At 43.6% G+C, this 15,902-nt stretch overlaps 1 protein-coding gene across 1 annotated transcript in view; it reads right to left on the bottom strand.

Annotated features, from left to right (window-relative positions):
- LOC147747587 (vitellogenin-1-like) overlaps positions 1–15,902 on the bottom strand; it is a 1,134,322-nt gene that overhangs the window by 824,454 nt on the left and 293,966 nt on the right. The window contains exons 5-8 of the mRNA XM_086925703.1: positions 14,076–14,237; positions 13,809–13,957; positions 3,705–3,855; positions 3,451–3,608 (exon numbers count right to left, since the gene is read on the bottom strand). Coding sequence (XP_086781829.1) covers positions 3,451–3,608; positions 3,705–3,855; positions 13,809–13,957; positions 14,076–14,237 — 620 coding nt within the window. The remainder of the gene's footprint in view (positions 1–3,450; positions 3,609–3,704; positions 3,856–13,808; positions 13,958–14,075; positions 14,238–15,902) is intronic.

The following is a 15,902-nucleotide window of genomic DNA, read 5'->3' on the forward strand; positions in this document are numbered from 1 at the left end:
AGAATCTGTTCACATTCACGTGCATCTTTCCCCTGAAACTTTATACAAATGTTACAGTTAATCTTCTGTTTGTTTGTTTTTGAGACAAAATGCTTACGATTTTATATTGCAACCACCCTAAGTCATTCTACCTGACGCAGCCGGACCAAAGTGGTTGTAGGTGGCTTGCTGTGTAACCCTTCCCTGCCTACAATGCTTTAAAATACATTACTTTACGCTGTCGGCCCACCTAGGGTTACAGGCACCATGCTGTGATCCGATCCATACTTATTGCTTCTAATAAAGTTTTTAAAAACGTTTTTTTTAAAAGAAGTGGATAGATATGAATATTTGGCCATGTGGTTTGACAGTAAGTTACATTGGAGGGATCACATACAGGCTCTCTCCTCAGTATAAGCCCTTAAACATTTTAAGCAGAAATATGGAGGTCCCTCGCTTCGGCCAATAAAATCAGCTTTTAATGCATTGGTCCACCCGCAATTCCAGAATGGAGTCAAAGTTTTATTCATGGGGGGTGGTGGTAAATCGGATTGGGACCTAGAGGAGGGGAAATGTGTGAAACAGCTCCTTCCTCTCCTTTCGTCAACTATGTTACAGGCTGTGCGAGTGGAATGTCACCTTACAGCCTGGAACGTCAGGGGAATGCAAGCGATATTTACCTTCTGGCAGAGAATGAATGGAGAAGGAACCCCCAAAACAGCAAACCTTTGAAAAAAAGAAATAGAACCCAGCGATCTTAATTGGGTGCGCCAAGCTAGAAATAAATTAGATAAATTATGTATTAAACTTTCCCTAGAACCAGACCAATGGAAATCAGGGCAGCAGATCCCCAAGCAGTTGTTACGTGCCACTATTAATACAAAGGTCCGAGAAGAAGATTCATGTTACTTGGGGAGTAAATCGTCCTCTAGGTTTTTAACATACGGGTGGGCTACTAATCATATCTTCCCCTATAGAGAGGCCATGCCGAACCCAATGCTCAGAAATGCAATACTGAAATTTAGAGTTGGCTTGAATCCATGTAACATTAATGGGAAGATAAAAACTTTAATGACGAACGAACAAGGGGCCAGATGTAGGTAATTAATATTTACCGACTCTTAAATACCGAATTATACCGATTCGGTATTTAAGAGTCAGTAAATATGAAGGGGGGAGATGTAGGTATTACAGATTCTGTAAATACCGAATCGTTAAGATTCGGTATTTACCGAATCTGTAAATACCGAATCGGTATTGCCCATTGATTCCTATGGGCCTTAAAGCCCATCGGAATCAATGAGCACTACCGATTCTGTCATTACAGAATCGGTAAATACCGAATTTTGCAAGGGTGCAGGGGGTGTCACTTTGACACCCTCTGGCACCCTAAAAATAGGCATGTGCGCCATGTGGCACACAGACATGCCCTAAGGGCATGTCTGTCTGTCACATGGCTAGGTGTGCATGCACACATGTGCATGCACACCTGAATTCGGTATTTTAACATCCAATTGAATTGGGTGGTAAAATACCGAATTTTTAGGGCCTTTGGGACTCAAAAGAGTCCCACCTACATCTGGGAATTACCGAATCGGTAAAAATACCGATTCGGTATTTTACAGATTCTGTAAATTTACCGATTTGGAAAATTTACAGAATCTGTAAAATCTGGCCCCCTACATCTCAAGATGCCAAATACCGGTCGGAAACGGCCGAATTGTATTGTCACCTACATTTGACCCAAGGTCTGTTCTCTTGTGATTTTTAGAAAAACGGAAAAAAAAATGTAAAACACATTTTTATTGCTTATAAAACCATTAGTAGCGACCAAGCACTTTTCTGTTGATAAATATGAGATTTTTGAAGGTGATGTGCAATAGGAAGATTTTTAACTGCAAAACAGGAGTCGTTGAAGGAAATGGCAATATAGTTTGAAATGAGCATGTGGTAGAAACTTGATTTTAACCATGACCTGTGGATTATCCCTAATTCTAGGACCCTTGTATGCATGTATAAATGTTTAGCTAATATATATAGGACCATTTTCCTACGACGAATTAGGAGCTCCTTATAGGTGAGTTGAGTTCCCATTGTATATTTGATAAGGTTTTTACTGTATTTGATATTGTTCTTATGGTTACAGTGTTTGTACAATTTACATTTTATTTGTTTGTAATGTGGCACTTTTTATGGCTATATATGTCAAATAAAAATATATATAACAACAACAACAAATGCATTTTCCCTCTTGCTAGGAACAGGAGGCAAATGTAGGCAGAAAGCCACATGTAAAATGTGGATTCTATGTGCTTTTATAGCCGCAAAATAGAAAAATCAACACCGCACAGTAATTCCCCATTCCATGAGTTTTCCCTTGTAACTACATTGTTTTCAGATGATTTCCCTTCCTTTAACTGGTAAAATCACATGCGATTTTACCATACTGTAAACATGCCCCAGTACCTTGTAATTAGGCGATAGTGTGGTAATGGTGGAGTGGTACATTGAACCACCTGTTGCCGCTGTAGTTAAGAGCGGTGGGGCCGGCAGGGGGGTTTCAAGAGGCGTTCACAAGGGAAAATGTAATAATTTTCCCTTGTGGTCGTCTCTTGAAATAGCCCCAGCCGGCCCCACCTCTCTTATCTGCCACAGCTGCATTAAACTGTACCTGAGCCATTTCAGTCTCCTCTCCGAAAGGCTGCTTGAACTGAGGCAGAGTTGGAGCTCCAGCCACCTCTAGAACGTGAATAGGGCTTTGTCAGCCACAGTCCCAGGTCACCTACAGGGGGGCATTATTGCTGCAGCACCCCTGCAGCATCAGAACCAATGCAGTAACATTATGTAAGTGTCTCTGAAAAAATAATAGGTCTGTGGTAGAGTTGCCATTACATCCCATATTAACAGAATACCATGTTCCCAATTCTTGTCTTCCAACTAAGACATTTGGGGCCATATTATCAAGAAAGGGTGATACATTATCGCCGCTTTTATCGTCAGGAAACTGCTTCTAAAGCAGCGATAATGGGCTTGATAATATGCCCTTGTAAATTCCCATAGAAGCCCAGGTTCTGGTGTAAACCTGGGCTTCTATGGGAATTCACAAGGGCATATTATCAAGCCCATTATCGCCGCTTTAGCGGCAGTTTCCTGCCGATAAAAGCGGCGATAATGTATCACCCTTTCTTCATAATATGGCCCTTTATTTTTTTAATCTCTAGTTTTGTTTGGTCCAAAGCAGCCACTTGTAATGCCACGCATGAAAATAATGATGTTAAAGACCTGGAAAGGTTGTGACCTGGTGTTAGTTTATTTACTTATGATATTTTCTGCATTCGCCGATGCTAGGGAAGGCAAAACATTCATTCTAGTGAAGGGAATTAAATTTGGACTTTATGGATATTTAGGTTTATTATCACGGCGCTGTGGCAGACCTAAACCACTGAACGTTTTCATGAATTTTTATTGTACCTGTATTCGCTTCTGCTGGAAAATTGCTTCCAAACGGAGTCGATGTTTTCATAAGTTGCTGCACGTAGCAGTTGCACAAGTTCCAAGAACTTAGCAGGAGCATCCTTTAGGGCCGAATCTTTCATGTTTTCTGCTAGCTGTTGAAGTGTTTTAATTATCTGAAAAAAATGCAATGGCAACATCATTTAATTCGGAATGAGTACTGCTAAACGAACACCGAGTCTGAACGGGTCATTCCTTAATATCTTGCTCACTTGGTTTGCCACATTCTTCGTGTTGAGTAGCTGAATGGGTGCTTGAAGGTGTTCGCTTTCAAAATGATATCGGAGTGAGCCTCGATTCTGTAGCTCCGGTTCAGGGGCTGATGTAGTGTCCTTTCGAACCTCCGCCAACACCAGCTTTTGCCTGCAAATTCAAAGCACGGCCCAAATTAGCGATTGCCGAAAAAGCTGCAAATTGTTAATTTTTTTACATAAGCTAATATTTTCTTTCTGCCCAATCACCTCGTTTTTGTTTTTATGGGAGAGGAGAGCGTTAAGTTCTAGCGCTGGGTTCTGATCTCTTCTGTTTGGATAACACAGTATATATAAATGTTTAAACAATCTCAAAGTTAAGACACTATTCAGCAGAAATTACTTTCCACGTATTATGTTTGTTAATCCGCGCATTTTTTTTAATGAAAATGTACCATGCACAAATGTATTGTTAGTGCACAAATGTATTGTTTATTTCTTTGCTTTGCCAAGCCACCATGAACACACTGCAAAAAGTCCAAAATGCCGCCGCCCGCCTACTCACAGGAACACCAGGAAGATCCTCCGCCAAACCGGCTCTTAAATCCCTCCACTGGCTTCCAGTAAGAGAGAGGGTCATCTTTAAGGCCCTCTGCTTGGCCCACAAAACCCTCAACAACAACGGCCCCCCTCTTCTCAAAGAAATCCTAAATCCCTATAAATCGGAAAGAGATCTCCGATCCAGTACAGAAAATGTCATCGCGGCTCCCAGAGTCAAAAAAGCCAAGACTGGCGGCCGTCGGTTTTCGGTCCACACTGCTAAACATTGGAACCATCTCCCACGAAGACTCAGGACAGAACCGAACTATCTCCAGTTCAGAAAATCCCTTAAGACCTTCCTTTTCCCCCAAACATAAACACACCAGACGGCAGAAACCCTGGAAGAAGCAGGTCAGCGCTGGGATGCTCTTCGAGTTACTACGCGCTTTACAAAACCATTAAATAAATAAATAAAATAATAAAATCTCTTGTACATAGGTAAATATTTTGTCATATTTTTCAGTAGGCCTGCTGTACGTCATTGTATTCATAACTATTCATTATGTTTTCTAATTATGTGTGTTTTATAAATTTGAAAGGGTCTCATGAACAGTTCTGGTAAGCGGTAAATCGGCACACAAACTGGAATCAAACATTTATCAAAAACTATGCTGGGCAGGGGGAAAAGATATTTCAATGGAAAAATCTTACCAGCAGCAGACAAAAGAAGATATAAAAGATACAGATGCGTTTGAAATAGTAAAAGGTATATGCCTGCCAGCCTTCTCTCACACACAGCTCTCAAGCACAGATACTCAATGTGAATCTTATCTTTTTTCAAGACAAGAGAGATAAAATCGATTCTAACTTCACAGTAAGTGATTTTTACTCGGGGATTCTTAGAGTCTAAAAGCTTGAATGATGTCCCCACGTGGGGGAAATAGAGGAGAGGCAGTCCTCGTGCTCCTGCCACCAAAAGAGGTTTTTTTTTTCAGGGGAAGAAACTATACCTAAGTGAGAGGAGCTTAGCTTGGGATTTAGATGTGTTCTAGTTTCAGTCTAAGCAACTGTTGTGTAATGTTTTTACAGTGCTGGTTAGGGAAACAACCCCGGGGCTAATACCCAATGAAACCAGATAGGGGCGGATAGCTGATAGCACTACTGGATTTTGTTGTTAACTCCCTTGTTCTACAACTCTCCACCTATACTGTAGACCCATGTGTAGGAAAGAGCAGCCAAGAAGAAGTGGAAAAAAAGAAGGGGGAAGATGGACCAGTCTAGCTGATGACTCCTGTCTTGAGTGTGGATGCCTCTGCTTTATTACTGCACTTTTGTGTCTCCAGGGCTACTGGCACACTCTCCCACACTTCCTCTCAGACTCAGTAAAGGTGACCTTGCTATGATCCCCTGAAAAAGGGGGATTCCCATTGACTCGTGTGGTACTGCTCCAAGTATAGTGCTGTATGAGATTGGGCACCAAAACTCTTGCTAGAGAAACAGATATCTTGCAAGTGCTTGAAGACTTGGGTGTCTGGGGTGTCTGGGGAGTACAGGGGAGTAGAGGTGAGGAGGGTGCTTTTGAACGTCCTAGCGTCCTTCTGCCACAAAAGCCCAAGCTAGGAGACTAGTAAACAAGAACTGGTTCTGTCGGATTTGAAACAATTTCTTTTCAACGCACCTAATGTCACACGCAAATGTTGATTTGTAATTTTCAACAAAGTCTCCACCACCTGAATAGAGAATTTTTACAGATAATGGGAGCCGTGACTCAATGGTATGTGTCTATGTTTATGTTATTACAGAATTAAATCATCCATCAATATTTATATAAGTAGTAAATCAAGTCTGTCAAAAATGGACAAATGTGCTCAGTGCTAAACAAGTGTGTAATATATACAGAGTGATAAGGACTTATATACATAGATGGGGGGGGGAACAAATGAAAGGTTTGCCAGACAAATATGTTGAACTAATGGCTCTGTTGGCGGATCCTGCTCCTTTGGATGTGCAGAGCCTTGGTCAGTCTGGGCCAGACAATCATACAAGGCCCAGACTGACCCTGGGCCTTGTATCAATGGATAGGTCCTTAGGGGGTTGTTAGGTGTGGGTCCCCGAGGATACCTGAAGTGTAACCACAATATTGCTAAGTAATGCACCTTAGAAGTTGGGGGTTCCATAGAAGTCCCCCTACTCTGAGAAGCACCAAGCCTATGCACAATGGGCCTTTATAAGAGGGTTCCCTCCAAGGACACATGTTGTCTCCCGTGCTCCCCGCCCATGGCTCAGAAAAGAGTCAAAATCACAGGAGATGCTAGCTAGGAGATGCTAGCTTCACAGTTTCGCATCTCAGAATAAATGTTAGATGTAGGGAGAGGGAGCCGCAGGACCAAGTGGTAGCTAAGAGCACCACATGGTCCAGAAAAAAGAGTAGACAGATTGTCCATGAAAGCATGAACCCATCTTTGAAAAATATGACTAGGTAGGCTACATAAAAACATTTTCTTTTTAAAGAAAGGCAACTTTTCTCACTTTGGATGCCTAAATGAAAACACCTTGGAGTGAGAAAATGACCGGAAGGCAGCCGGCCTCAAACAATCACCTATTTATCTGTGATGCCCTTCACATGGTAGGGAACAGTATCAGGCCCCTACAAACTCCCTCACAGAGGGACAAGTGTGTGACTCAACAGTCTCCTGGGGGAAGAATTAGTAACTCATGAGAAGGGAAGATTTGTTTTAAATTGTTCCTAGAGCAGAACTTTTATATTGCATTTGGGAGTAGTGTTCTTTGTATGTTTTGTGGCATCAGATATAAAAGGAGAATTATATGTTGAAAGACAAAGCTGAAATGTTGTCAAAGTCACTAGTTCTGCATTTAGATTACAAATCACAAATGGTTATGTTTATAAAAAACACAAATTGTTAGTTTTTACTGATTTAGTAAGCATTATCAAATGCTGTAGTCTGGATTTTCACATTAACACCCTTGTTAAAGCTAGGTGACCACAGGTTCAATAAATGTATAACTACGGATGATTAACTATTGACACATATGGGGTATTGTGGGATTAGAGGTTCTGGTCTGCTGGTGCAAAAATGGTTCAAGTCGTGTTAGATCTAGGGGTCTCTAGTTGGCAATGGTATGCACCTTTGTCCAAATAGGGACCTTTGCTTCTAAGTAAGGATAAGGGGATTACACTCCTAGATAACACCTGCTCACCCCCTTGGTAACTTGGCACGAAAATAAGTATTCTTTATATAGACTTAAAACAAGACCACAAACAACAAAAATCCACAATACTGTGCTTAAGATTGACTTAAAAGATGGTAGAAGTTGCTTAGTTCAAGTTGGTGATGAATGCAACACAGTTCTCACAAAAGTACCTGGATGCGTAACTCAAAACAAACAAAAGGCTCGCAGAGGGAGATGCATCGGTTCCGTGCTTCAGGGGAGATGAAGCGTTGCGCCTCAATGCTTGCGCCGAGTAGTGGATGCATCATGATCCTAACCCGTGCGAGGGAGATGCTTTGGTTCCATGCTTCTGGGGAGATGATGTGTTGCTCCTCAATGCTTGCGCAGAGTAGGGGATGCGTCATGATCCTTGCCAATGTGAGGGTGATGCGTAGATTCTCAGCCTGCGGCCCGGTTGCGATGAGCAAGATGGCACCTCGATGCAATGCGACAAACCTGGTGCAATGCGAAAAGATGACGCCCTTGATGCAATGATGCGACCACGATGCGTAGACGCCCTGGCAGCCTTGAGATGACTCTGTACTTTGGAGTGGCGACAGGCCCTGCGGCACGCTTCTCCGGCAATGCAAGACTACAGCTGGGGCGGCGTCACGCTTCTTCTCGTAGCATTGCGCTTCCAGGACCCAGCAACACACAGGCTTCTGCAGTTAGAATTCCCAGCAAGGAAATTCAGAGGGGAGCTAGTAGTGAAGTCTTTTGTCCCTAAGAGTTCAACAGGAGGCAAGCATAAGTTTAAGCCCTTGGAGAAATATTCTGTGAGATGATGAAAGTCCTTTGAAAAGTTCCTTCTCCTTTCCTTGGCAATGAAGAAACCACTGCTGGCCATCCCAGCACACAGCACACTGGCAGAGGGGCAGTCCAAACTCCTGCAGCTTTCTTGGTTCTTCTCCTTGGCAAAAGGTTCGCCTTGTTCCCAGAAGTGATCTAAAGTTCTTGGGTCTGGGTCCCAATATTTATACTACTTTTCTCTTTGTTCTCTGAAGGCAGAGGGGCCTTGCCCAGTCCAAACCAGCTCTGGAGCACTCTGTTTACTCCTTCTTTCTTTTCACAGTGCAGGGCAGAAACATCAGACGCCCCATCAGAGGTGGAGCCAGCATTGTGGAGGGAAAGCACAGCCCTGGAGCACTTTATTGACATAATTCCTTCTCTTCTTTCACAGTGCAGGGCAGAGACATCAGCCGCACCCCAGGGGGTGGAGCCAGCATTGTAGAGGGAAGGCCCTTTTTCAGGTCCCAGATGCAACTCCTCCCTCCCATCTAGATGCAGATCTCCCTATTCACCACTGGGCTGACTCATTCTGTCTCCTGGAATCCCCCAGCCCTGTCACTCAAACTCCAGACAAGGAATACACAACCTAGCAGAGGCAGGCTTGGATAGTTAGACAAGAGAATACCTGCTTTCTAAAAGTAGTATTTTCAAACATAGAATGTTAAAACCAACTTTACTAAAATATGTATTTTATCATTCTGAGTCCAGGCATACTACATTCGAAGTTATACCATGTTCCCTTTGTGAGTTAGGATTATAAATTGTAATAATCTAACTGCCTATTCTGGCCTATGGAGAAAAGGTAGCCTTGCAATAGTGAAAAACGAAAATGGCTGTAATTCACTATTAGGACATGCTACACACACCAGGGCATGTCCTACCTTATACATACAATGCACCCTGCCCATGGGCCTTCCTTAGGGGTGTCTGATATGAAGAAAAAGGAAGGTTTAGTGATTGCCAAGTGGGTGCACTGGCCAAATCGACATGGCAGTAGTTGACTGCACATAAGCTCTGCAATGGCAGGCCTGAGACATACTTTAAAAGCTGCTTCTGTGAGTGGCACAACCAGTGCTACAAGCCCACCAGCAGCATTTGATTTACGAGCCCTGGGCACACATAGTGCACTGTACTAGGGTCAGACAAGTAAATCAAAAACCCAATCATGAAGTCGCTAATCAATACATCAATTTAACATAGGGAGCACTTGCACGGTGGCACTGAATAGCAGTGGCACAGTGCCCAACGCATATAACCAGCAAAACAGATAAAAAACAGAGGAGGCAATCAGTAAAAATGAAAAGGAGACTCACGCCAATGATGCCAAGTCTAACAAGTGGTCACAGAAATATGATGACTACTGGATTTATGGGGACCACAAACGTTTCTGAGTATTAGATCTGTCAGTCCTAGGTTGGTCTTCCCCCAAACCATTAGCCTTCCTCCACCATTTATTCTGATCTCGTTTTTGCTGGCTTTAGGACTCTGTGAACTTTACCACTGCTAGCAAGTGCTAAAGTGCTCTCTGCTCCTATCATGGTAACACTGGTTTATTCCCAACTGGAATATTTAATTTACTTATGAGTCCCTTGTTAAGTGGCACTACATGTGCCCAGGGCCTGGTCATTAAATGATACTAGTGGGTCTGTAGTGCTGATTGTGCCACCCACTGAAGTCGCTGTTTAAACATCCCTCAGGCCTGCCATTGCAGCCTATATGTGCAGTTTATAACTGCCATGTTGACCTGCAATACAAACCATTTACCAAGCCCAAACCTTTCCTTTTTGTACATATAAGTCACCCTTCGAGTAGGACATACACCGCCCAGATGGCAGGATGCAGTGTATGTAAATGGTAGGACACATACGTCTACGGTGTACATGTCCTGGTGGTGGAAATGTCTTAAATTTGTTTTTCGCTACAGCAAGGCCTAATTCTCCATCGATAACATTGAAGTTACCTTACTACATTTTATAAGTGTAATTTCCAAATGGAACCAGGTAACCCCTTCATGTCTGGTGGCTCTGGAATCATAATTTAAAATTCTAACATATGGTGGAGTTGGAATTTAAATTGTAATTCTGAAAATCCCACTTTTAAAAAGTTGGCATTTTCCGGCTTTAGCTATTTAGTGACTGCAGCCTGTGCCTGAGTCATATGATTGAGTGTAGCAGACAGTCGAACTTCGTGTTTTCCTCCTAGACAGCCACACACAATGGGTTGCTTTCATTTAATCAGAACATTTGTAAAGCGCACTACTCAACCGTGGGGGTCTCAAGGCGGTGGTGGGGTGCTGCTACTGCTTGAACAGACAGGTCTTGAGTAGCCTCCTGAAGGTTAGTAGGCCCTGGGTCTGCCGTAGGAGGATGGGGAGGGCCTTCCAGGACTTGGTAGTGAGGTGGGAGAAAGATCTGCAGCCGGTGGTTACTCTTCAGATGCGGGGGACGGTGGCGAGGGGCGAGGTCGGCGTAGCAGAGCTGGCGGTTTGGGGTGTAGATGGTGAGTCGTCTGTTGAGGTAAGCCGGTCCGGTGTTGTGGAGTGCCTTGTGTGTATGGGTGATTAGCTTGAGGGTGATCCTCTTGTTGACGGGAAGCCAGTGCAGGTCTCTCAGGTGGGGTGTGATGTGGCTGTAGCAAGGGATGTTGAGGATCAGGCGTGCAGAGGCGTTCTGCATGCGTTGAAGTCATTTCGTTAGTTTGGCCGAGGCTCCTGTGTAGAGGGCATTTCCATTGTCCAGCCTGCTGCTGATCGGGGCCTGGGAGACTGTTCTTCTTGTTTCAGAGGGGATTCACCTGTAGATCTTGCAGAGCATGCAGAGGGTGTTGAAGCAGGAGGATGAGATGGCGTTGACTTGCTTGGCCATGGAGAGTGTTGAGTCGAGGATGAACCCCAGGTTGTGTGTGTGGTTGGTGGGTGTCAGTGCTGCTCCCAGTGCGGTCGGCCACCAGGAGTCAACCTAGGCTGAGGGGGTGGAGCTGAAGATGAGGACTTTCATCTCGTCTGAGTTCAGCTTCAGACGGCTGTTCTTCATCCACTCGGCGACGGCCTTCATTTCTTTGTGGAGGTTGGTTTTGGCGGTGAGGGGGTCCTTTGTGAGGGAGAGGATCAGCTGGGTGTCATCGGCGTAAGAGATAATGTTGAAGTTGTGCCATCGGGTGGCGTGGGCGAGCAGTGCCATGTAGACGTTGAACAGTGCAGGGCTGAGAGATTATACTTGGGGTTCGTCGCTGATGATCTCAGAGGCTACCTAACGGAAAGGGGGGAAGTGGACACTCTGGGTTTTGCTGGAGAGGAAGGAGGTGGTCCATTCCAGAGCCTTGTCTAGGATCCCTGCATAGTGGAGGCATGTGCATAGGGTGCAGTGACAGACAGTGTCGAACGCGGCTGACAGGTCCAGGAGGATGAGGGCCGCGGTTTTGCCATTTTCCAGCAGGGCCCTGATGTCATCGGTGGTGGAGGTACTGTGATTGCTGCAGAACCCGGACTGGGATGGGTCCAGGATGTTGTTCTCCTTGAGGTAGCAGGTCATTTGTCCATTGACGGTCTTCTCGATGACCTTTTCCGGGAATGGGAGCAGGGCAGGAAGTTCTTGAGGTACTTCGGATCCACCTTGGGTTTTTTGAGTAAGGTGTTGATCTTGGTGTGCTTCCAGCTCACCGGGAAGGTCGCGGTCTCGAAGGAGATGTTAATGGCCTTGAGGAGATGGGGTGCGATGGTGGCGCTAGCTTTGTCGAAGATGTGGTGTGGGCATGGGTCTGACGCATAACCGAAGTGGATGGTGTTCATGATTTTGATGGGTCGTCGTCGTGTATGTTTGTCCAGGTGAGCAGGGAAGCCATGTGGCTCGTAACTTTGATGTGCCTGGATGGGGCATCATTGGCAGGATAAGAGGAAAGAGCTGGGCACAGCCCCACTTACACCTGAATAGTCCTGCCTCAGGGCTGAATACCCCCTGTAGTTAGTGAGGAGTCAGGACATGTAAGGCGGGATGCCTGGGGACTTTAAAGGGAAATTTGTAGAAGCGTCTTCCCACTTCAAAGGCACAACTGGGTATAGATACTGGATCTCAGACATCAACTCTTCAGTTCACTTCTGGACCTGTCAATAATCTGTGCCACTCTGCAGTACTGCTACTCTGGAGGAACTACTGCCCTACTGTGCTTGGGGAGTAAATACTGGACCTGCAACCTCATCTTAATCCCAGGACCCCTGAGTGACTTCAAGAACTAGTCTTCTGGCCTCCTGGTCTGAGTCTGAAGGACATAAAGTCTCCCCAAACTGCTCCTGGACTCACCTGCAGCACGTTCCTGATCCCCAAGTGAGGCCCCTCAGGTCTTGGACCCTTGGCATGGTTCAGCATACTTATGTGAACCCTTTGGGCTGTTCGCGACAGTTATCAGGCCTTTTCACACCGAGACTGCACCACTCTTACCGAAGATCAGCGCGTCGAACCACCATCCCTACTCTTCTCACTGCAGCATCACCCGGTTGCGGGGCACCGCCAATGCGTAGCTCCAGCCCACCCATCTGCAACTCGCGGAAACACTGACATGCCTTGACCTCAATCAGAGCTTGCTCAGTTTTACATGTTCAATCAGTACTCCTGACAGATTGTGGTGCGTCTATCTAATTATGTGCACACCATGACCCAATAGATTATGTTTGTATGTAATTGTTCTAGGCCCTACAAGGGATGAAATGCATTGGCTGGGTCTACCAAAAAAATATTGAAAACTGGATTGTAATAAAGTGCATTTTCAAACAAATTCCAACGCATGGAGAACAATTCCCAACAGAAGAAAAAACTGTACTTATGAACTTTAGATCGAAAGCGATTATAGATGTATACAGCAAACTAAGGATATATGAATGAATTAACAGATAGTATGTTGCCCTACTATCAAAAAGAGTTTTCAAGCATTTGTTTAAAGGTTAATGGGTGTTAAAGAAATGAAGTAACTAGGGAGGTCTGCTTAAATTTTAGAACACATTCATTTTGAAAAAAAATTATATGGTAAAGTGTCTTCAAAAGTTAAAAATATTATTTAATTAACATGCAGTACCTTTTCACTGTAGTATATTAGATTACATCAGTGCATTGAGAAGTATTAACGCAAAAGTGATAGCTTTCAAACATGAATTTAGAAAGATTAATTCCCCCCCAACCTGAGGCCAATAGTAAACTAAAAAGGCAAGTTGTAAAGTGCACTATTTTGCAGGCCTGGATTCTTATTATACATGAATAACATTATAGTTTATTAAATCAAACGCAGGAGACATTTTTGTACAGTGTGCATCCTGGAGTCATGTATTTCGAGGTCGTCTTATTTCTGATTATGAAGAAAAAGGAGGAAAAGTGAAATAAACAATTGCCTAGGATCACATAATTTGGTAAAGTGGAAAACTTGGGATTAATCCCAGGATTTGTAGTTTCACAGACCATACTTTTTGCCTCCCGCCAAAATGTGTGGGAGTCCCCATGCTTTAGAAAATACATACTGAAAAGCTAGATATTCAAGTGCTTTGAAACCCCCCACCCACATCCCTGAAATTAGATGGTGTACCTTGCTTCCACGACAACAGCCCCTTCCATCTCATTAAATGGTGTAAACTGATGTACTTCCTGGGCATCAGCTTGTAGGATAACAGCTCCATTTGTTGTGGATTTAATTTTATAATTGTAGGTAGCAAATGCGCGGTCATTTTTGTTTCTCTCAAAAAGAAAAAAGAGGTGAAATAAAAACATAAGTACGTTATTCATCTTTTAATATAAAGCATGAAATGTAATACATTGCAGGGTAACAATAAAAAAATCATACAAGGTAACTTACTTGATCACAGTCGGTGCATGTTTGTGCATATTCATTGCCGGTAATCCTCTGCACCTTATCTTGGCAACTATTTAAGTCCTTTGATTTTGTTAGATAAATGTGATTTTCCTTTTTATCTTCTTGGATGATGTAATTGGTATTGCAGATTCCCTCAATTCCAAACTGAGAAAAGAGTAAGCCTTATCAAATACACATTAACATGTTTTAGAAAATATTTTATGTTTTTCTGCATTGATTTTAGTAATCCATTACTTCAAAATCGAATTTACCATAACGCCTTCGAAACATGTTATGCCATTGTTAATATCTTAATAACATTATGTGCTTTCATTCGAAAATCTAAAAGAAATTGCCTTTCTCAATTTCTGCTTTAAGGGATTTAAACAAGCTCAAGTTCAGAACGTTTATTAGTCAACATCAGTGTATTATCAGATTGACGTTCAAACATGCATATTGTATGCCAACCAATATTGTTAGTTCTGGAGGAAGAGGGGGAGAAGGAGGAAGGAATGAAGGGAGGGAGGGAGGGAGGGAGGGAGGGAGGGAGGGAGGGAGGGAGGAAGGAAGGAAGGAAGGAAGGAAGGAAGGAAGGAAGGAAGGAAGGAAGGAAGGAAGGAAGGAAGGAAGGAAGGAAGGAAGGAAGGAAGGAAGGAAGGAAGGAAGGAAGGAAGTGACCTCTTATAGCTTCAGCAGCCTGGCAAGAAGGAATCCTAACAAAGAGTACACTTATTGCTTCAGAAGCCTGGCATTTAAGGACTCCTCTGCCCGAAAACCTTCTCTCTGTGGGTAACATACACAGGACCAGAAAAAGACCACAGCTATCGCAACAGTATAGAAAACCCATCATGAACAAATGTCAATCTACCAACATGCTCAGGGTCCTTATGGAAGGCACACACCTTCGAGAGTTCTGAATGAGTGCTATGATATTGTTTGGACATCTTTGAGACTATGTTTAATTCACATCAGGACTACTGAAAGGAGTGGAACAGACAGCAGCAGCAGCTGGAGTTACGCAAATACTAAGAGAGGGCAATCAGTCTCATTTAGCCCTAATTATGAGTGGTCTGGTGCTGAAGGCAATATTTACTGTTAAAATCAAGCGCACCGGGCATTATCAATCAATCAATCAATCAATCAATCAATCAATCAATCAATCAATCAATCAAGCAGGGATTTCTAAAGTGCAGTACTCACCTGTGAGGATCTCAAGGCGCTGATTATAAAAGGTACAATAACTATCTCCCATGACAAGTTCAGTCCTTTAAAATGGAGCATAAGATAATACTTTCCACATAGAAAACATGTATGTACTGATGTTTCTTGAGGACCCCCATCCCCCCAGGTAAATGTCATAATTACAGGGGAGGCAGTCATTACCATAAACGTTACTCTGATCCCTGCTAAAACAGGAGTTCAATCTGTGATTGGAAAACAGAAGCCCTCTCATACAGAGGACACAAGTATTAAGATGCCCAGCGGACTCTGTATTTTCCTCTGACCCTGTGCAAATAGTTGATTGGAGAGGTGAAATGGGCTGCTGGTATAGTGTAGACTGCATCATCAAAAAGGGCTGAAAGAGTAGAACTGTGTAATAATCTGAAACTCAATGGTTCTGCTACTGGTAGAGGGAATAGAGAATGGAAGTACTTGGGAGTCAGAGAGGGCGAGTAAAGAAGAGAGTGATGAGTAGAGAATGGTGATGGAACAAAGAACAGGAGGACAGACACAGCAATCTATCTTTAGGTATAAGGATATGTGGAATCTGGAATGGTAATGATAACTGTGCTTTCAGGGGGTTGAGTAGAATACAATAGTGTGATACTA

Source organism: Lissotriton vulgaris, chromosome 1_1, assembly GCF_964263255.1.
Source record: "Lissotriton vulgaris chromosome 1_1, aLisVul1.2, whole genome shotgun sequence".
NCBI lineage: Eukaryota > Metazoa > Chordata > Amphibia > Caudata > Salamandridae > Lissotriton > Lissotriton vulgaris.